General features: G+C 35.4%; 1 protein-coding gene across 2 annotated transcripts in view; it reads left to right on the plus strand.

Annotated features, from left to right (window-relative positions):
• LOC101491929 (cyclic nucleotide-gated ion channel 4-like) overlaps positions 1–14,124 on the plus strand; it is a 30,566-nt gene extending 16,442 nt beyond the window's left edge. Inside the window, exons 6-9 of one of the 2 annotated variants that reach the window (XM_004510020.4) lie at positions 11,603–11,839; positions 12,607–12,693; positions 12,904–13,169; positions 13,801–14,124. In XM_004510020.4, the coding sequence (XP_004510077.1) occupies positions 11,603–11,839; positions 12,607–12,693; positions 12,904–13,169; positions 13,801–14,050 (840 nt within the window). In that variant the 3' untranslated portion in view covers positions 14,051–14,124. The remainder of the gene's footprint in view (positions 1–11,602; positions 11,840–12,606; positions 12,694–12,903; positions 13,170–13,800) is intronic. The other variant, XM_004510021.4, reaches the window with a different exon arrangement.
• The last annotated feature ends 10,414 nt before the right edge of the window (positions 14,125–24,538 follow it).

Here is a 24,538-nt window from a genome sequence, read left to right on the forward strand (position 1 = left end):
CACAACTTAACACTTAGCAATTCCTACGCGATTACTACGACACACGAAGGTTCGATAACCATCATACTCACACACAATACACAACACATAGCACTTAACACCTTCATCTCAGTTATCACGATAAATCAAAATTCGAATCACTCAATCATAAACTCAAATCAAACATGACTCGCGTGCCAGGCACCCTAATGCAATGCGTATATGCCAAAATGCATGGACTCGGAATTCCAAACCAAAACCCTCCTCGAAGGGCCGTAAATCATAATTGTACCGCCTATCGCAGGCCAAAGTACCAATTACCGAGGTGCCACCTATCACGGGTCAGCACGATTTACTAAAATGCGTAAATCATAAACGTACCACCTATCACGGGTCAGTACAGTTACCATGGTGTCACCTATCACGGGTCAACTCGATTTTCTAAATAGTAACTCGTAAACGTACCACCTATCACGGGTCAGTACAGTTTACCGAGGTGTCACCTATCACGGGTCAACACGATTTACTAAAAGAAAAAGCGGGAATCGTAAACGTACCGCCTATCACAGACCAGTACTGTTTACCTAGGTGCCACCTATCACGGGTCAGCACAATTCACCAAAAATGTAAATCGTAAATGTACCACCTATCACGGGTCAGTACAGTTACCATGGTGTCACCTATCACGGGTCAACACGATTTACTAAAAGAAAAAGCGGGAATCGTAAACGTACCGCCTATCACAGACCAGTACTGTTTACCTAGGTGCCACCTATCACGGGTCAGCACAATTCACCAAAAATGTAAATCGTAAATGTACCACCTATCACGGGTCAGTACAGTTACCATGGTGTCACCTATCACGGGTCAACACGATTTACTAAAATGTAAATCGCAAACGTACAACCTATCACGGGTCCGTACAGTTTACCAAGGTGTCACCTATCACGGGTCGACACAATTTACCAAATGAAATGCATGAGCATACACAGACTCCATTCACAACAATCGTTAAGCAAATGCAGATATTAAAAGATTCCCCATTTTTAATACCCATTTAACTTAAACGACTTTCAAACAACATTAATTAAATAAGTCATTAAGAGATTCCCCGTTCTTAATACCGATTTAACTTAATGATTTTCAAAACAAAACGTTAAGCAAACAGTCATATTAAGAGATTCCCCATTCTTAATACTCATTTACCGAAACGATTTTCAAAAACGATAGTTAAGTAACCGAGACATTAAGAGATTCCCCATTCTCAACGCCCAGTTAACTTAAACATTTTCCTCAAATACACATTAAGTAAACCGAGGTATTAAAAGATTCCCCATTTTTAATACTCGTTTAACTCTAATGGTTTTCAAATTCCACAGAAACAAATTCAAACATACTTTCACATTCAAACCATAATTCACAACAACCACACCAATTAACAAACATCAAGTACGAACACACCAAATACAACGAACACAAATCACGCAACATAACACCCAGATACATCAAATTTCATTTACCACGAAACATTCATCACTATAAACAAAACCTAACTCTAAGGTTTTTACCCATAACGCACTAGTTTGGTTTTTCCCCAAATCGATACATTTAACCCTAACAAATTCCTTCCCACACAACCACAGATAAGTCCCTAATGCAAACTAGAAGTTTGGAAGGAGCCCTTACCTCAACGTTAGCTTTAACGTGCGTTTCCGGTACCGCGAGCAAATCCGGTAAAAATCTCCGCTCTCAACGTCGCCTCCAAATTGGTCCCCTAGCACCGTAGCGTGGTAGTGAGCAACTTTCCCTTCTAACTCTTCGCGGAATGAAGCTTGGATCTAGAAGAAACGGAGGGGTTTGTGTTTGGATCTCAAAACCGTTTTTCTTCGTTTTCGAATCAAAGAGGAAGAGTGGAGTTGCGAAAACCTTGATCTAACTCTCACCCAACCTTGGGTCACTAGCTTTGAAGAAAAGGAAGCAACGAAAACGAAAAATGGAGAAGGATGGATTTTGGTTTCACGGTGGTCTGAGGAAGGAGATGGAAAATTGGAAATTTCCATCCTTTCTTTTTCTTTCCTTTGTTTTTCCTTTCTTCCTTTTTCCTTCCTTCCTTTATATACTATTTTCTTTTCCTTTTCCTTCCTTCTAGTTTTCCTTTCTTTTTCCCTCCAAACAAACATATAAAAATATAATAAATATAACTTAACAAATATCTCAAAATCTAGATATTTATTAAATTACCGTTTCACCCGAAACGCATAAAATTAACCGTAAAGTATTCACCGCAGTTAATTTCAATTTATTTATCGACGAGAAATTCTAATTGGCATCGAAATATCTTTTTGATTATAAAACTCCAAAATATTATTAACTTTGGCTTAAGAGCCTCCGAGCCAAAATCCAAAATACACCAAAAATACATAAATGGTACTTTGAAATTATGGGTCGTACAAATATCACTGTCCCCCTCCGCGTTGGGACTTTAACTTATATAAACAGTGCCTCTAACACCCAAAAAGGTAAACACACTTTTTCATCCCAATACCTCTTATTCTCCTTGAATTAATACATCCTTGAACGTTGGAGTGTTTGTAAATGCCACTCTTCTTTCAACAGATTTCCGACCTTGCTAACGAAGTCGACCATCGTCCTTGGTCCAATTCGAATCATTTGCACTATCTGTGGGAGTTTCAAGTTTCCTTGCTTTGCTAAAAACCTAATTCGTAATTTTCCTATGGCTGACAACAAACGTAACAACCCTAGAAAGAATGTTGACACCATTGCTCAACAATCGGAAGATGGGGCCACAATCCACCATAGAAGCTCCGTATCGACAATGACGGGCCGAAAGCAGACATTGACCTTGCAGCGGTCCATAATGGATGAACAGTTTTCGATGAGCTCATTGCTCTGATTCAAGATCAATCTTGGATGACCATGGAACTAAACCGTTGTTCCCACGGTGGTAGCATCCCAAAAGACACCAAAATTCACCGAAGGTTCGACAAGACGACATTATTATGACACGCCACCCTAAAGGCAAAGATATAGGGCACTGAGTCCGGAACCCAAAAGGCGTTACCATGAGAGTTACCAAATCAAGGACACCGAATAAGGTCCTATGAGGACTACCCACCTAGGGAGATACGACTGCATCGACATTACTCGCGGTCTAGATTGCGTTTAATCTCATCCCCAACTCGTGAGATTCTTCGTCTACCATATGGATGTCATGAATCTAAGGGACCCTTCACAATAAGGATAAAGAATTCTAAGATACCAAGGGCGTTGGAGAAACCCCTACACATGGACTCACACGACGGAACCACTAACCTCGGTGAACATAAAAAAATGTGGAAGTCATCCTCGATTACCATAGAGTGGAAGAACCCATTAAATGTTGTCTTTTTTCCCTCACGTTGAATGAAAGAGTAATGACGTGGTTAAAAGGTTTACCTCTGAACTACATCGATTCTTGCGGTGAATTTTGCAGGAAATTTTCCATTGAGTACAAAGCATCTCGAAAACAATCCAAGATGATCAATACCTTATCGACGATCGACTAAGGAATATATTAGCCCCTCTAGATTCTAGAAGACCCTTCACAACAAGGATCAAGAATTCCAAGATACCAATGGCGTTGAAGAAACCCCCACACATGGACTCATACAATGGAATCACTGACCCCGACGAACACATCAAAAATATGGAAGTCATCCTCGATTACCATAGAGTGAAAGGACCCATCAAATGTTGTTTCTTTGCTTCCACGTTGAATGAAAGCGCGAGTACGTGGTTGAAAGGTTTACCTCTGAACTACATCGATTCATGGGAAGAATTCTACAAGAAGTTTGTCGTTGAGTACACAACGTCTCAAAAACAATCTAAGACGATCGAAACCTTATCAACCATTGACTACATTGAGTGCTTCAACAAAGAAGTTGTATTCATCAAAGAGGAAAACTACAACATGAAGATGTACCTAATAAAAGAAGCCCTCCATGAAGGAAGCTACTTCAGTGATGACATTGGGTTAAAAAAGTCTGGGACCATGAACTGCTTCTTGGCCTAAGCACAAACCTACATCCAAAGTGAAGAGGGAATCTATGCTCGGAAGGTACGAAAGCGCATATCAAATAGGGACTAAAAGACTACACCTACTCGCATGTCCTGACAATCCATAATTGACCATAAATGGGAAGAAAATCTGCAAAAAGATTCGTCAAACTGAGGGAGCCGACATGGTCGATACCTTGCGCATACCATTCTCAATGCTTCCAAGGAATACATATTGGTTGAATGCGCTGACACAAAGTTTAAAGAATGTGGAATCAATTTCCCTTGATAGGTTCCACTGAGGGTAGGGCTCAACAAAAATAAGTATTATCGCTTCCACAAGTGCAATGTGCATAACACTTATGATTGCATCTACCTGAAGGAGGCCATCGAATTTCTCATCCAAAAAGGGAAACTAAAAAATTACACTACTCGAGTACGCAACTCTTCTCTAAAATGAAGAAAACAAAAGTCCCCACGCACTGCCAACAACATACTAGCTAGCGTCATCCAGAAATAAGAAGACTTTCTGCAAGGACTCGCAATCGCTATGTCCATCATAGGGGGATTCCTCACAACATGGCATTCCCGACAATGATGCCCATTAGTTGTGTTTTCAGCTCATGGGAGAACTTTGCCACCACTCTCGTCGTATTTGGCAGATATTCGAATTCTAATTTCCCTTGTATAGGACCCAATTAGCAAAGAGGAATCATCGGCGGGATACCAAACTCCTAGATCCCATTACTAGTACATGTATACATAGCCAACTTTGAGGTTTTGAAGCCTTAATCGACCAAGGGAAATCATGCAACCTCATGTACAAAGATTATTCGACACACTAGGCCTGACCAAGGACAATCTATTACCCTACAAAGGATTTGATTTGCAAGGCGTCAACTGATCGACCAACACTCCTTATAGATACATCGAGTTACTTGTTTCTTTTAGAGAAGAAAACTATAGGAAGGCAGTCAAGACCCAATTCTTAGTCATCAACTACAAGTCATTCTATAATGACATTATTAATCGTCCAACTATGCTTGACCTAGGTGCAGTCTCCTTAATTGTCCATCTGAAGCTCAAGTGCCACTTGAAATCTAGAGAAGTAACTGTTGTACATGCTGACAACGAAGCAGGGATAAGGTGCTTCATGTCCTCCCTCAAAAACTAAGAAGTATGCACAACCAGATAAAAGTGGAGCCAAGTCCTCATTGTCACAAATCCGACAACCACTAAACTTGATGTGATATTTGACGAGTTATAGATAGAAGACGACCCCACTTCTATTGGAAAACCCATGAAAAGGCCTACACTAGTTGGAGAATTCACCCTGATCCCGATAGGAGACCTTTTTGAAAGAACCATAAGAATCATGGTAGATGTACTAGAGGAAGTCAAGGACCAGTTGTTTGCTTGCTCGAAAGAGTATGTCGACATCTTCACATGAACTGCTAACGAGATACCTGATATATATCTTAAAGTCGCATACGACAAGCTAATTATGCACTCGGATGCTCAACCAATCATCCAATGTTAAAAAGGTTGTCTCTGATTTACTTGCTGCAAAATTAATTTCTAAGACTAAGTACACGACTTGGCTCTCTAACGTTCTACTCATTAAAAAATATAATAATAAATGGCGTCTCAATAAAGTGTATCCCAAAGATGCATACATCTTTCCAATATTGATACCTTAGTTGAGAATTCATCTAGGTTTAGATTACTTTCATTTATGGATGTATATTCTGGGTACAAACAAATTTCCATGCACCTAGGAGATCACAACAAAACAATATTCATGACTGAGTTAGGGAACTACTGCTACAACATAATTCCCTCCAAACTCAAAAACATCTGCATTATCTACCAGCACATGATGAACAAAGTGTTTAGAAACCAAATTGGAAAAATGATAGAAATATATATGGACGAGATGACAATCAAGTCTGAAGAAGAGGTCGACCTCACGTTCCATCTCTACATAGTGTTTGAAGAAATTTGAAAACAAAACAATATTCATGACTGAGTCAGGGAACTAATGCTACAACATAATTCCCTCCAAACTCAAAAACATCTGCATTATCTACCAACATATGATGAACAAAATGTTCAGAAACCAAATTGGAAAAATGATAGAAATATATATGGACGACATGACAGTCACGTCTGAAGAGGAGGTCGACCTCACGTTCCATCTCTACATAGTGTTCGAAGAAATTTGTAAACAAAACATCAGGTTGAATCCCGAGAAATACGTTTTTGGGTTAAAAGCTTGAAAATTCTTATGATTCTACCTAACAAAACGACAAATTGAGGCTAACCTAGATAAGTTTAAAGCATTCATAGCAACACAAACACCAAACTATAAAAGAAAAATCCAAGTCCTCAATGGCATGCTTACAATATTTTCAAGATTCAAAGCCAAATGTACCCATCATGCCTTCCCCTTATAGATGTTATTAAGGAAAAAAAATGACATTACAATGGACAAGCAGGTGCGAAGTCGCATTAACCCAATTGAAAGAAATCTTTTCGCAACAACTAGTTCTATTTCGACTAGTCGTAAGAGAAACCCTTTACCTATACATTGCTATTTTATCAAAAGTAGTAAGCGCAAACTTAATATGAGAAAAGATCGAAGGACTAAAACGCATTTGCTTCGCCAATAAGGCCTTACAATCCCCAAGCTTAGATATCAACAATTGGATAAAGTTGCTCTGGCGTTGCTCGTCGCAGGTAGGAGAATGAGACAATATTTCTTAGCTCTAACGGTCGTGCTCATGATGGATCAACTTATTTAAAACATCCTTTATAGACCCGACTTCGTGGGAAGAATGAAAAAATGGTCAATGGAACTCACAGAGTTTGATATCAACTTTGAATCGAGGAAAGCTATAAAAGTCTAGGCCCTCGTTAACGTAATCGCAAAAATGACCCTAGTGTCATCCGAGCCAATGGTTAAGTGAACCATTATCGTTGATGGATCTTCCAACACTAAAGGAAGTGGAGCCAACATATTACTTTAAAACGAAGAAGGTCTAGTTGTCGAAGCCTCCCTTACCTTTTCATTTCCAATATCTAATAATCAAGCAACATACGAGGCTTGTATCGCAAGTTTGGGATTGACATATGAATTTGGTGTCTACAATGTCATTTTAAACACAAACTCACAACTTGCGTCTCCAAAATCAACGAAGATTACCAAACGAAGGACCAAATGCTACAAAGATACCTCACATAAGTGAAATAAATAATGGCTAAATTCAAAAAAAATTACAATCGAGTATATTCCTCATGAACAAAACACAAGAGGCGACGTCATATCAAAGTTAGGTAGCACAGAGGCAACAAATGCACCATTAGGGAGTTCATTCATTTCCCCAACATAGGAGATTCTATGATGACAATCAAATTCGGGGAACCCGTTCCCGAGCATAATTGGATGTCACAGATCATCGAGTATATCCTCAAAAGGATACTCTTATTTGACAGGACCAAGGAAGCAAAGGTGAAGCGCCAATCTTTCTCCACACATTGCAAGAACTCTATACATAATGGGACTGTCACCCCCTCAACAACACGCTCAAATAGTTGCACGAAGGCATGTGTAAGCATCACCTTGGAGGAAAAACCTATCTAAAAAGGTCTTACGTACTAGATACTAATAGCCAAAAATTAGAGAACACGCCAAAATATACGTCCAAAAATGCAACAAATGTCAGCACCATGGGGATCACCACTTAGCTCCACCAGTGGAGCTCACCACACTAACCTCACAATGGCCCTTCATGTGGTGGCAAATGGACATACTTAGACCTTTCGAACTGGCACCGAAACAACTAAAATTATTAATAGTACCAGTCGACTACTTCACCAAATAGATCAATAATCAGAATAATGAACATAACGAAATTCTTGAAGAAAAAGTTTTGGCTAACCTATAGGGTAGAGGCTGTCGTTCCCATCAAAAGCATAGAATTAAATGGGAGGACCACGTACCCATTAGATCCCTAAACAAATGAGGACGAACTATGCAACAAATTTGATTTTGTTGACGAAGTCAAAGACGCAACTGCACTAAAAGAACATGACATCAAACAAAAGGTGGCCATCAAATATAAAAAAAGAGTACTCTAACGCAACTTTGACGAAAACAACCTTGTCCTACTCGAGATTCTTAAAACCAACGACAAAGGAAAACTATCGTCTAACTAGGAGAGTCTATATCCAATCGTTACCAAAATCAAAAGAGGAGCTTACATCTTAGAAACCCTTTCCACCAAACTTGTTCCTCAAACCTGAAATGCATGCAAGATAAAGTGATACTACAACTAGAACATATATATCCAAACAGATACGTTAACACAAATTTACATAGTCGAGTATAAGCTCTTAAACAAACCTTGAGTTAATGTACACAGATAGGTTAGCACAAACACGAGCAATTGAGTATAAACTCTTAAACTAATTTTAAGTTAAAGTACACAGATACGTTAACACAAACTCGTATAGTTGAGTATAAACTCTTAAAAAAATTAAGTTAATGTACACAAGTACGTTAGCACAAACTCGCATAATCGAATATAAACTCCTAAACAAATTTTAAGTTAAAGTATACATATATGTTAACACAAACTCGCACAGTCGAGTATAAACTTATAAACAAACTTTAAGTTAATTTGCATGAATACATTAACACGAACTCGCGCATTTTCCAAGATCACCCCCGACATAAACCTCTAGCTTACTCTCAAGATCCATTATCTTGGTTTCGAAACCAATATTATAGACTTCACATCTTTGAATCTATGCACGGAGGTTATCGACCTCTTTGCAATCTTCCCATCATACGAGAAAGAGACAAAAGTTACAATGCCAAAGGTAACTTAGCTTTGAGAGCCTTCTTATGACCATTCGCCCCATGATCTTGTAACACAATCAAATCAGCAGGTTGCACCGAGATGTTGGCTACCTTAAAGGCATTCGTGTTAGCACAAACGTGTAAAATCAATGGCCTCAATAGAGAGGACTATCGCCCTCTTGTGTTTGACCTCTTGAAATTTTGGTTAAACTATTTGACTGAGACTTCTTGAACATTTTCATCCCTAAAAGTCGAGGTAGTAGTTGGAGTAAGGACAACAACATCATTGAAGGGTGCATCAATCATTCAGACTGGCGTCACATTTGTAGCAGCTGGAGAAGTCGCCCCTATGTTCTTTCTCCTTCTTTTCTCCTCCAAACCAATTGTCCTTTGGAATGCAACCATCTTTCCTAAAACAAAGGAACATCGAAGTGAGAATGATGAAACAAAATAAAAAAAACTAAGGTAACACAACATACTCAACAATTCACCAACTTCCTCTTGGCACCGACAAGAAACCAACTTGTGGATCTTTATGTATCTCTGTTCAACAGAGATACTACCGTCACAATTCACAACAACCGTTTTTAGGGATTTCAAGAGTAAAGTGTTCCGATTCGAAGCCTCCAAGACACTAAGGTCTTTTAGCTTAGTAATCGTACCTCTCCTCTTTCAAAAATGAATATTCAACCAAAAGAAGGGGAATATGGGTGTTACATTCTCAATGATCTCCCCTCCCTCGTCAATAAGAGTTAAACCATCATTTTTGAGAAACGCTTCACAGATCACTTCGCTTTCCTTTTCATTTTCGATCAATGGGTGTATCATGTAGTACTTATCCTTAAAGCCACAAAAGGAATCAAAATATAGAGAGAACATGTTATTTGGTTGTTTAAAGAAGACCCAATTTTGACCAGTGGTGTCTTCATTCCAAAGAAGACCAAAGATTGAAAAAAAAATCGACTACAGGTATTGTGATCACATAGTCGCACACCCACTGCAAAGCCTTCATGTATGCTAACGAGTTTGAATGAATGTGAGACCCCGACCACTGCAAAGCCCATATCTTTAAAAATGAAATCTTAAGCAGGGATCGGTATTGTAACACCCCGACCATTACCGTTATCGGTGATGCTACCTCACGTGCAGTACTTGGGGGATAAGTACCGCATCCACATAGTCCCACTACTAATTTAGGCTCAAAAGGAGATAATTAATTCAACATCCAAATTTTCATTTCAACCGTTGTTTTAGAAATGAAAGGGTCAAAAGGAGAACCACCATACCAATACGCAGCTGGCACGATGCAAAAGTGGAACCATCATCGACCACCTCTGCATCATAGATAAAATCAAGTCATCTAACTTAAAGTTTCCTTAAATAAACCACTAAATTCTATAAAACTATCTACAACGGAAGCAAAAACCTTCATTTTGGAGCAAACACCCCCAACGATGGGATACTAACCCACCACCATGGAAAGCCTTTGATGGAACAAAGCAAAAAAGCTAAACAAACCAAACAAAGACTTTCAAGGATATAAAAATGACTTACCAAGAAGATTCGAAAACTTTGAAATCGAGATAAACCTTGAAGACACCGAAATGACTGAGAAAAATGAACTAAAACCTTTGGTTTGCAGAATTAGAGAGTGCAAAAAGAAGAAGGACATGCTCACGAAAATGCAAAGTCCCTCCAAAATTCGAGAACAACTCCTTATATACCTTATGTGATCCAACAATGAAAATTCAAAATCCGCAAACCAATGGACACAATCATACCTCGAAACAACACAAATTTAAAATGAGCAATCATATATATGCACTCAAGTGCATACACCTATAAGGGACATGTGTCACAACAAGAAAACCAAAGGACATCACCTTGCGTCACTTCGCCAACCCCTCAAGTCCCTCCAATTGAAAAAATTAAACCACCAACAATTTATCCTTGGAAACAAACAAACTTCTGATGTCATGTACGTTTCAGATACCTTTTTTTACAACTAATCTGACACCTTTTTTTTTTATAAACAAACAAACGACCAATGAACTACTATGACACATTTTTTATATGACGACTACAAAGTTAATCAGATACCCTAAACACGTCGGGAACATATTGCGAATGAAAACAAAGTATAACATTCCCTGCTGATAACAAACCAACTTTAGCTTGTTGGTTTTAAAAATTAGTCAAACATTTTCTACATCAAACATGCTTCCCTATATCAGATAACCTTTCTATACGACTTTTTCAATTCATTGTTTTGCCTCCTCGACAACGACTTAAGGGGAAATTGTTCCTGACTGGCCCAAGGCCAATCGACCTTTTACGTCGACCCAACCCATCACATTAATCCATATTAGATAACTAGGATTTTCTTCCCTAACGGCTAGACCTAGTGGCAATTGTCTCAAAACGAAACCCCTTAGAATTCTCTTGCAATAATGGTCAATCAATATCATTGTTTCCCTATGCGTTGCAACTTCCACTTATATTAATGGTTCCTCTAACACCCAAGAAAGTACACATATTTTATCATCCCAATACCTCTTACTTTATTTGAATAAATAACTACTTGAGTGTTGGCTGGTACGACCCTTTTTCAACAAATTTTGTATATCCTAACGAAGTCGGCCATCGTCCTCGGTCTAGTTCGGACCAGTTATATATATTATGAGCATCAATGTGTTTGTGTAGGTGTTTTTGCATGCAACAACCTCGAAGAAGCAAGTGATGCAATTGAAGATGAGAAATGTTGAATGGTGGATGAGGAAAAAGAATTTGCCGCAGGGGTTTCGACAACGTGTGCGTAACTATGAAAGACAACGTTGGGCTGCTATGCGTGGTGTTGATGAATGTGAGATGACTAGAAATCTTCCGGAGGGCTTAAGAAGAGACATCAAATACCATCTATGTTTAGATTTGGTTAGACAGGTCAAAATTCTTAACTATTTCTTACTTGTTTGTTACTAAAATCTAGACTTAATTTTAGTTTTGATTCTTCTATTTTTACCAATTCATGGAATTGATTCTCTATTTTAAAAATCGTCAGTTTTGGTTCATCCCTCATATTTTTGAACTAAAAAAATGACGATTTGACATATTTTAAATTATGTGGCGTAAGATTTTATGATATAGAACTATTTAGATACATTAATTATTCATATGTCAATAATTAAATTACCAAAATGAAAAAAAATTGAAGTATAAAGATAAGTATTTTGAGGATTTTATTGTGATTTTATGAGTGTTAACCATTTTACATTATCGTATCATAAACCATGTTATTTAAAGTTTATTACATCGCTATTTTTTATTTAAAAAATCAAAATAAGAAATCAAAATTGTTAGATTTTGAAGGACTTATCTGATAAATTGATAAAAATAGAAGAATTAAAATTACAATTAAACCTAAAATCTATTATCTATATTTTACCAAAAAAAAAAAAAAAATATTGTCCATCAATTCACTTCAAAAAATTTATTCTTAGATTTTTTTTTTCATTTATGTTACTCGAATCTGACATACTTAGCTCATTTGCACTTTTTATTTTTGTAATTTTTAGAAATACTAGTTCACAACAATTTTTGTTTGTTTTTTATTTGGTAACTTTTGTTATGCATCCATGGTATAGAATTCTATTGGCCCAGTCCAAAATTAGGGGAAATTGGACTTGACTATGTGATCATATTCTATGCAGGTGCCATTGTTTCAACATATGGACGAGCTGGTTCTAGAGAACATATGTGACCGAGTAAAATCTCTTATCTTCACAAAAGGAGAAACAGTAAGCTCCAAATCTCTCCGAATCTATATTTTGCAAAATATAGATAATAGTAAATGTTTAATACAATCAGTAGTTCAACTATTTAATTAAAGTTAAATAACATATGTATGCTATTAGTTAGTGCCGGAATGTCAGGTATCAATCAAGTCTAGTTTGGTCATATCATTTATTGTTATAAGCAAATGAGTTATGAATTGAATAATGATGCAGATAGCGAGAGAAGGAGACCCAGTACAAAGAATGCTTTTTGTAGTAAGGGGTCACCTTCAAAGTAGTCAAGTACTGAGGGATGGGGTGAAAAGTTGTTGTATGTTAGGACCAGGAAATTTCAGTGGAGACGAACTACTTTCATGGTGTTTGAGAAGGCCCTTTATAGAGCGTCTTCCACTATCAACATCCACACTCGTCACACTTGAAACAACTGAGGCTTTTGGTCTTGAAGCAGAGGATGTGAAGTATGTCACACAACATTTCAGGTACACATTTTTGTTAACATAATTTTTTGAGTTAATGCTCTTTATTGTGATGGCGCATATTTTTTTTTGTTCTGTTTTGCAGAGAAAAAGAAAACCTACGGATGATAGTTTATAACGTTTAATAATTCTCTTTTGATGATTATTTTTTTTCACAAGATTGAGTTTATAGCGTTTTTTATAAGAACACATCTAGTTTATAATTTTAGCTTTTTTATTTATTTTTATCTTTATTGTCTAAATTGATTTTTTTTTTTTAAATTAATTAAAAATATATTTTTATATTATTTTATACTTTTCAACTAATATAACCGTTAATTTTATCAAATATTTTAAATTAAATCAAGTAACTTATTAGTTATTCTATTCTCAGTTAACCTATCTATTATCTGCTATAAACTCCTCTACTAACTATTAATTTATTTTCTCCTCTATTTTTGCCAAAAGAGAGCCTTAGAATGCATCCACATGAGCAGACTTTGGTTTGATGGATCTAGATTTTTGAATTTCCTTGGATAGTTTAAAACTACTTTAAACTTTAATTTTGTGTTGTGGTAAGAGTGTAGTACCTTATAATACCACTCTTATTTATTGTTAATATAATACTTCGATGATTAAAACTTTTTACTTTTAGGTACACATTTGTGAAGGAAAAGGTGAAGAGAAGTGCTAGGTATTACTCACCAGGATGGAGAACTTGGGCTGCAGTGGCCATTCAGTTAGCATGGAGAAGGTACAGACATAGGTTGACTTTGGCTACATTGTCATTTATCAGACCTAGGAGGCCTTTGTCACGTTGCTCTTCCTTGGGAGAGGATAGGCTTCGTCTCTACACAGCTTTGTTAACTTCACCAAAGCCTAATCAAGATGATTTTGATTTTTAAGATCAAGATGTTAGTGTGGATAAAGTACCCAAAATCCAATTATTTGATGTTATATTATTTTATATATTTAATTATTTTTGTGTAAATTAAAATTTTAGATTAGTTTTATCGTATAGGTACTACGTTACCTGATATTTTACAGTTGAAATTATTTTATAAAAAAATAAATATTTTACGGTTGAAATTATTTTATAAAAAAATAAATGTGTGGGCCTGTTGTGTTTATTATCCTTTTAAATGGAAAATGGGAAACATAATTTGATTTAATGGGGATACAACTTAGATAAATAATGATCATTATAAAAAAATGAATGTTCCAAATAGTGCAACTTGAAGATGGTCAAGGGGAAATCCTTTAAGCCTTCTATCCCCACTTAATTTTTATATTATTATTATATTATACTTTTGTTTGTTCAATATAGAAATACACAAGGCTCCATTTGAGAATGAGAGGATTTTGGAAAGAGGGAATGAGAGAAAAGAGAAATGTTAAAGTATAAGAGAATTCTAATTATTACTTTTTTAACTAGTGTTAGTTAGCTCTCTACTCATCTACTAACTCAGTTGTTCTGTATTCATCCATTAACAATAACTATCCTCTAGTTTACCTTGTTTCATATCATAGTTTGTCTTCTAGTCATATGCATTTCACCTTTAATGTCTCTTCTTTTTGTGAGCCTACTTCCTATGAGGTTGCCATGAGTGATGAGAATGAAGGAGAGTTGTCCAAGCGAAATTGATCGACTGCTCTCATGAACACTTATGTCCTTCCTAATAACAAGAAGGTCATAGGTTGTAAGTGGATTTTCAAGCTGAAATTTCCCGCTGATAGGACAATAGAACGACACAAGGTCTGACTAGTAGCTAAAGGATTCACACAAACCGAAGGCATAAACTATTTGGAAACCTTTAGCCATGTTGTTAAGATGACAACCATTTCGGTTTTGCTAGCTTTGGCAACTTCTCAAAATTGGCACTTTTGTCGATTAAATGTCAACACAACATTTTTTCACGGTGATTTAAAGAAGTGTACATGAAACCCTACTTGGCCTTACTCTCCCTGTTGCTAATTTAGTGTGAAAACTTCATAGATCCTTATATGTTTTGAAACAAGCTAGTCATCAATGAAATATATATTAAACTTACTGAGACCCTTCTAAAGACTGGTTAATTTGGTTCAATCCAAGTCAGTGTTCCTCATTTACTAAGTTTGCTTCCATTAACTATGCAGCCATCTTAGTATACGTTGATGACTTAGTCTTAGCTGGCACTGACCTACATCAAATTAATGTTGTAAAGTCCTTAGTTAACAACAAATTCAGCCTCAAAGACCTTGACACTTTAAAATATTTTTTGGGATTTGAAATAGGACGCAGTAAAGAAGATATTTTCCTTTGTCAAATGAAGTACTATTTAAATTTGTTAAAGCAAGTTAATCTCCTTGTTGCCAAGCCTTGCAACACTCCTATGGAGTCAAATTTGAAATTTTACAAAAATCTGGGAGCTCCCCTTTCAACATGTAACATCCTAAATCAAATGATTAAAAATAATTAGAATTTTAAATTTTAAAATATTCTAATATATAGATTATTATTATTATTATTATTATTATTATTATTATTATTATTATTATTATTATTATTATTATTTGAGAGTATTTTTCTGTAGATGAGAAATAGATATATATGACTAATTGGTAGAGGACAAATTTAATTATTTAAAATAAAATAAAGACAAGCACTTGAATGTTGCAGAGAGAGATTGTGGACTTACTATATATGTAAGAGAAAAAAAGAAAATGGTGCTCAAGCAAACAAGATTGAGAAGAAATCCAAATGTTTTGACAAAGGGAAAAACACGCATTGAGCATGTAGACCGTCTCTACACCATATTTGTGCACCAAAGGCATGCAAACATACGAGATTAGCACGTCAATGTCGAAAGACATAGTTTAGACTTAGGATTATGTGACAAACATGTATGTCACTAACCGTTGTAAAAAATTTCTATAAATAGCCGTCGAAGACTTTGTAAATGAAGCTATTTACTTTTTCTTATAAAATCACATCTAATGAAACGGTAATCAATTCTTTGATATTCTAAGTATGCCATTAATTTATTGGAAATTTTAATTCAAAATTCCTTTACTTTTTAAATCAATTTTATTTTCAGTTCTTTACTTTCCTTGCAATTTATCTTTCTCCTCTTAAACTTTATGGAAATTTAACATTTAATTCATTTAAGTTCTTCTCTCTATTTTATTTAATTCCTGCACTGAAGTTCATTTACAAACATTTTCGTTACAATTCTGCATTTTTATTTAAGTTTCATGTTCATTTTCTTTTACAAAATCTTTCCAAAGTCAAGTAGTTTTTCTGTTTGCATCAAAATTCGTACAGTCATTTGAGGTTTGCATATTTTTATGTGTCGACATACTTGGTGCAATTCTCATAATTGGATATGATTGTTGAATGCAAACTCGCACCTGCATCCTTAAACAAATTTTCATTTAAATGCATTGAATCTTACTTTAAAATTGTTTAAGTCTCTATATGAAATATTCATTTGTTGATATTATTGACATATATTTTTATCAAAATAATAAAAATCAACATTAACAAATTGACATGTCCAATGTGAGTTGTTTTAGTAACTTGTGCGTTTAAAAAAATTTAAATTGCAGACCTTATAAGGATGTTATATTATGAGATTAAGAAACGGTAAAGTTGGTAATCTAACAAACGTTCACCAAGTGCACAATTGAACGTCATTTCGTCAATGTCTCCATGAAGTTCAAAAATGGTTCTAGTGGTTTCAAATACTAGGGTGGTTAACAATTGTGTATTTAGCTACGAGGGCACCAGTATTCAAATTTCAGGAGAATACAAGAAATCGAACACAAGGAAAATAGCACCATTCGACCTTCTCGACATATAGTAGGGCGACTATTCGGTGATATAAACAGTCCAATAGCACGGAGTCTTTAATTGGTGAGAGTTTCAAGTTTTTTATTTTTTATAATATAATAAAATGAGGGTAAATTTTTTTTTATGTATTAAATATATTTTAAATCCGTATAAATTACGATTATTCACTTTTAATATTTATTTTGATTTTATACGAATATTTTAAAGACTAAAAATATTATTTTTCACAAAAATAAACTTTTCAAAATAGAGACTAAAAGTGAATAAAAAAAATTTAGGAACTAAAAGGTTTAGAATTTTTTTATAGGGACTAAAATTTATTTTACCCATTTTTTAAAATTATTAAAATTGTACATTTTTTTTTTATTATGACTCCAATTTTTTAGATTAGAACATAACCTCCAAAATATTCACTACGCCAAAAATGACATTTAACAGCGCCCATTTTACAGCGCTTGCTAAACACAAGCGCTGTTGTAATTATATTTTAAAAATAACGGAACCTATTACAGCGCTTTTGATTCAAAGCGCTGTAAAACAAGCGCTGTAGTAGGTCATATAACGTTTGCGCATCACGTTATAAGGCTTTTACAGCGCTTGTCAAAAAAGCGCTGTAAAAGGAAGCGCTTTCGCGAATCAGTTACAGCGCTTTTTTCACAAGCGCTGTAAAACACATGCGCTTTCATTGAATTTAACTACCTATTACAGCGCTTTTTTCACAAGCGCTGTAAAACACATGCGCTTTCATTGAATTTAACTACCTATTACAGCGCTTTTTTCACAAGCGCTGTAAAATACATCTTTCAAATAATTATATACGTTGGAAACCCTCATATCCTCTACATCTTTCAAATAATTATATACGTTGGGAACCCTAATATCCTCTACGTACTGTGCGGCCATCTACGTTGTCTAAGGTATTTTTTACACATGATCTGTTCTGTTTTGAAATTGTCAAAAATTGTCAAAAACTCATACCACATGATCTGTTCTGTTTTGAAATTGTTAGTTGATATTGGTTTCTTTTTGAAACTTGTTGATATGTTTTGAAAGCTTATTATTTTTGTTACTGCATTTATATAGGTGGTATAATATGGATAGGAAATGGATTTCAGCCAATCGATTGTCAAAAGAGTATGAAATTGGAGTGAAGGAGTTTGTTGAGTTTGCAGTGAAGAATGCAAAAGATCCAAATAGAGTAGTTTGTCCTTGTTTAAAATGTTGTTTTGGAAAACGTGTTAGAGAAGATGAATTAGAAGGACATCTAGTATGTAATGGAATTGATCAAAGCTACACATGTTGGATAAGACATGGTGAGAAAAAAAAAGGAAACATTAATTTTGAGAATAGTTCTACATATGCTTCAACTGATTTCGATACAGATACATATGAGCCGGACCGAGTTGATGAGATTGCAAAAGCAGTTGAAGAAGATCTTCGAGATTGTCCTAAAATGTTTGAAAGTTTGTTGAGTGATGCAGAGAAAGAATTATATAATGGTTGTACTAAATTCACAAGACTGTCAGCGATATTAAAGTTGTACAACTTAAAAGCGAGTAATGGATGGTCTGATAAAAGCTTTACGGAATTATTAACACTCATAAAAGATATGTTGCCAGATGATAATGAACTTCCCAGTCGAACCTACGAGGCTAAACGGATTTTGTGTTCTATTGGAATGAGTTACGAAAGGATTCATGCGTGTCCTAACGATTGCATTTTATTTCGAAACGAATATGAACTACTTAAGGCGTGTCCGAAATGCAATGTCTCTCGATATAAGAAGAAAGAATCTACTCCAGCAAAAGTCGTGTGGTATTTTCCTATAATACCAAGATTTAGGCGCATGTATCGCAGTGAAGAAGATTCAAAACACTTGACATGGCATGCAGATGAAAGAATTAGAGATGGAATGTTTCGACACCCTGCAGATTCCCCACAATGGGCAAAAATTGATCACGAGTATCCTGAATTCGGGATAGAGTCAAGAAATCTAAGACTTGCACTTTCTACTGATGGAATGAATCCACATGGTCTTCAAAGCATCTCACATAGCACGTGGCCTGTGATTTTGGTAATATATAACCTACCTCCATGGTTATGTATGAAGCGTAAGTTTATGATGTTGTCTCTGTTAATTTCTGGACCCAAACAACCGGGGAATGATATCGACGTATACTTGACTCCTTTAATTGAAGATTTAAAAATTCTGTGGGAGACAGGTGTGGAAGTTTATGATGGGTATAGGAAAAAGTGTTTCAATTTGAGGGCTATGTTGTTCGGCACAATTAATGATTTTCCAGCATATGGTAATTTATCAGGATATAGCATTAAAGGTCAGTGTGCATGTCCTATATGTGAAGAGAGTACAAATTGGATGCGGTTGAAACATTGTAAGAAGAATGTGTTTCTTGGACATCGTAGATTTTTACCTTATAGTCATCAGTATCGTGGGTGGAGAAATGCATTCAATGGAAAATCAGAGGAAGGTAAAGCTCCTTTAGCACCGACTGGATATCAAATACTTGAAAAAGTACAAGGTTTGACCAATAAATTTGGCAAACCTTTTGCGGGAGAGCTGGTGAAAACTGGGTGGAAGAAAAAGTCAATTTTCTTTGAATTGCCATATTGGAAGTCATTGTATGTAAGACATTTCCTCGATGTGATGCATATTGAAAAAAATGTATTTGAAAGTGTTATTGGTACGTTACTCAATGTTCCAGGAAAGTCTAAAGATGGCGTCAATGCAAGATTGGACTTGGTCGATATGGGAATAAGAAATGAACTGGCTCCAGTAAAGAAAGGAAATCGCACATATCTACCTCCAGCCGCTCATACTCTATCTAGAAAGGAAAAAATTGTTTTATGTAAATTTCTACACGAAGTTAAAGTTCCAGAAGGATACTCTTCGAACATTAAAAATTTGGTTTGTATGAAAGACCTCAAGTTAAAAGGTTTGAAGACCCATGATTGTCATATTATAATGGAGCATTTGCTACCAATAGGTATACGTTCCATTTTACCTGAAAAAGTTCGACTAGCCTTAACTAGATTATGTTTCTTCTTCAGGGAAATTTGTAGTAAAGTGATCGACCCTCAGAAATTACCGACATTGCAGAGGGAAATTGTTGTTACTTTGTGTGAGCTTGAAATGTATTTCCCACCATCGTTTTTTGATATAATGGTTCACCTTACTGTTCATCTGGTTAAGGAGACACAACTTTGTGGGCCAGCTTATATGAGATGGATGTATCCGATAGAACGATATATGAAAATATTAAAAGGGTACGTAAAAAGTAGAAGTCGACCAGAAGGTTGTATTGCTGAACGATACATTGTTGAAGAGGCTGCTGAATTTTGTACTGAATATCTGTCCAATGTTGAATCCATAGGGCTTCCCATGTCTCGTCATTCGGGAAGACTATCAGGAGAAGGGATAACTGGAAGGAGACTACTGACTATATCAAGGACAGAATGGGAGCAGGCACAATTGTATGTTCTGCACAATGATGATGAGGTTCAACCGTATGTTACAATACACATTGATCAGTTATCTCGTTTGAACATGAATAGGAATCAAAATTGGATAACTCGAGAGCACAATCGAAGTTTTGTAACATGGTTAAAAAATCACATAATGTCAAAATTTGATATAGACCCCGGATCAATTTCAAATAGATTGAGGTGGCTAGCAAATGGTCCGAGCTTACATGTCTTTTCTTACACTGGTTATGTTATTAACGGCTACACATTTTATACCAAAGAACAAGATGATCAGACCACTATGCAAAATAGTGGAGTCACTCTCGTAGCTGAAGCGATGCATGTCTCAAGTGCAAAAGACAAAAACCCAATATATGCAAATCTATCATATTTTGGGGTTATCGAGCGCATATGGGAGTTAGACTACACAATGTTTCGTGTTCCCATATTTGGTTGCAAGTGGGTCGATAATAATAATGGCGTTCGGATTGATGAGTCAGGATTCTTGCTTGTCGATTTTAATAGGGTGGGATACAAAGACGAGCCTTTTATTTTAGCGTCGCAAGCTCAACAAGTGTTTTATGTCACTGATCCTTCTAATGATAAATGGTCTGTTGTCCTATCGACCAATAAAATAAGTGATGATAACAATAATGATGAAGATGTTGGTAATGATCTTTTATTTGCAACATCACAACAACCACATGAAATTGATTCAACTGATGATGGTTTATATCTTAGAGATGATCATGATGAGGGAATTTGGATTAATCCATCGTTTCGTATTGTAAATGGACAAACAAATGTGAATGTCACCAGGAAAAGAAGAAGGGCATCTTAATGTATATGTTTAATTGTTTTATATAAGCTATGCATGTAATCTGAACTGTGTTATTGTAAATATGCATGTAATCTGAATTGAGTGTTTTATACTAAGTTCTGATTAATTTATTTTCTGCTTATATTTAGCTTGATTTGAGTGTTTTATACAAAGTTCATGTAACAATGAGTGTTTTATATTTAGCTTGATTTACATGAACTGAACTGAATATAAATTAGTAATTTACATGAACTGAACTGAACTGAATAGAGAGATTATCTTTTGCTCAGTGCATATATATATAGAGATTCTTCAGAATAGTCATTTCTAATAATTCATCATCTAATTAAAAAAGTTTTTAATGTCATCCCAACCCAAATAAACTGAACTGAATATAGAGATTCTCTTTTGCTCAGTGCATATATATATATAGATTCTTCAGAATAGTCATTTCTAATAATTCATCATCTAATTAAAAAGGTTTTTTATGTCATCCCAACCCAAATAAACCAAACACAAAAATAAAATAAAGAGACATTTTACAGCGCTTATCTTAAAAAGCGCTGTAAAAGATCCTTTTAAAAATAAAATAATGAGTGTTTTATACCTTTTACAGCGCTTTTCACACAAAGCGCTGTAAACGACTCTTTTGAAAGTGAGTAAAAAAGACATTTTACAGCGCTTGTTTGCCAAAGCGCTGTAAAATGTCTTTAAAAATAATATTCATCAGACACCTAATTTCTTCAAACACCTTGTACGCATCATGGGAATCTAAAAAACATCAGACACAAACTCATTTCTTCAAACACCTTGTACGCATCATGGGAATCCCCAAAAACACATTGTTAACAAAAACATCAGACACAAACCCATTTTTCGCAACATGGCAATGATCCTGAATACCAATTAAGTTTCGATTTAAGAAGGAAAGAGAATGTAAAGAGATAAAAAGGGTGTTGAGGTGGAGATTGAATTGTGAAAGAGTAAGCTTTGATGTTTGTGAAGAAGATGCATAAAAGGAGAAGAGTTTGGTGAAGAGGAAGGGATTTTTGTGGTGACCAGTTACTACTATGTGGGTTTTGCATGCATGTTGAGCTTGTTTAAAAAATAACATAACATAACAAAACACAAAAACAATAAGGCCTTTTACAGCGCTTATTTGGAAAAAGCGCTGTAAAAGAGCCTTTTAAAATTAACATAAAGAGACATTTTAGAGCGCTTATGTGTAAAAGCGCTGTAAAAGGCTTTAAAAAACATTCATATAACATAATAACACACGAAGGTCTTTTACAGCGCTTATTTGGGAAAAGCGCTGTAAAAGAGCCTCTTAAAATTAACATAAAGAGACATTTTAGAGCGCTTATGTGTAAAAGCGCTGTAAAAGGCATTCAAATAACATAATAACACACGGAGGTCTTTTACAGCGCTTATTTGAAAAAAGCGCTGTAAAAGAGCCTTTTAAAAATTTAACTATATTAAATTGTATTGTCAAGTCTTGCAGTAATAAAGAAGCCTTTTAGAGCGCTTATGTGTGAAAGCGCTGTAAAAGGCATTCATATAACATAATAACACACGGAGGTCTTTTACAGCGCTTATTTGAAAAAAGCGCTGTAAAAGAGCCTTTTAAAAATTTAACTAAAGAAGCCTTTTAGAGCGCTTATGTGTGAAAGCGCTGTAAAAGGCATTCATATAACATAATAACACACGGAGGTCTTTTACAGCGCTTATTTGAAAAAAGCGCTGTAAAAGAGCCTTTTAAAAATTTAACTAAAGAAGCCTTTTAGAGCGCTTATGTGTAAAAGCGCTGTAAAAGGCATTCAAATAACATAATAACACACGGAGGTCTTTTACAGCGCTTATTTGAAAAAAGCGCTGTAAAAGAGCCTTTTAAAAATTTAACTAAAGAAGCCTTTTAGAGCGCTTTACAAAAAAAGCGCTGTAAAAGGCTTATAAAAAGCGCTGTAAAAGTGTTACGTATATATAACAGTTACCTCTTCAGTTTCCTCTTCATTACGTAAACTTCACTATCATCTCAACCTTCATTTCTTCTCTTCTTTTGCAAACCCTATCATCCCGTCCATTACGAACCTTATTTCCACGATCATCTCCTTCATTTCGAACCTTATTTCCATCCAAGATCATCTCTCCCATTTCACACAATATATTTTCATTGAAATACGTAACCCTCATTACGTATTTCTTCAATATCCTATTTCTTTGAACCATATTTCTGTGAACTTTCTGCGTTCCCTCTTTTCTTTACATTTCATCTTTCTTCGAACCATTATTCAGGTATTGATGTTATAAATTTTTTGTAATCATTAAAATGCATGTTGAGCTTTTTTAAGATATACTGATACATGTTGAGTTTGTTTATAATAATGCATGATCCATGTTGAGCTTGTTGATGTTATACTAAAGTGCATGTTGAACTTGTTGTAGTTAAATGGATACAAACAAAGATTTAGAAGTTCAAAATGAAGAAGTTGGCACCTCTAAGACTTACGAAAAAGAAGTCAAACGTGGTGCAACTATCATGCAAAGGGTGATTAAAGCACGGAGCAGTGGCATTAAATTTGAGGTATACTATATATACTCTGTTTGCTGTGTGTTTTTTTATCTTTTTTTAGGGTTTAGGGCATGTACTTACTATATGAGTTTATTAGGTTGGCTGGAACGAGAGTGGTCAGCCAGTTGACCCCAACAGCTCCATGTTTGTAAGCTACATTGGGGCTGTTGTTCGTCAAAATGTCCCAATAACAATAGACAACTGGAGAGATAAGGCGTTGAAGGATGCCAAAGATATCATCTGGAATGACATTCAAGTAAATATTTTGATCTACTCTTTTGTCATTTATAATTTTTTTTCTGTAAAATACATTACTTATAATTGTTTTCATTGCAGACCACTTTTGTTCTTGATGAGGAACGAAAGTCATATGTTTTGAGAGTTGCTGGGAAAATCCATCGTGGATTTAGATCCCATCTCTCAAATTTCTATCTAAAAGACACCTCGGTAAACTGTACTGACCCGTGATAGGTGGTACGTTTACGACTTACGTTTCTTGGTAAATTGTGTTTGTCCGTGAGAGACTGCACATGTGTTTGTCCGTGAGAGACTACACCCCGTTAAATTGTGAATTGTTGGTTCATTTTGTCTGTGTAGTATTGTGTTATAAGTGTTAAGTGTATGTTTTGGAATTTGGTGATAACATGTTTGATTGCAATACCATTTCGAAACCCATGACGTTGTAGTAT

This window comes from Cicer arietinum, chromosome 7 (assembly GCF_000331145.2).
Source record: "Cicer arietinum cultivar CDC Frontier isolate Library 1 chromosome 7, Cicar.CDCFrontier_v2.0, whole genome shotgun sequence".
Classification (NCBI taxonomy): Eukaryota; Viridiplantae; Streptophyta; class Magnoliopsida; order Fabales; family Fabaceae; genus Cicer; species Cicer arietinum.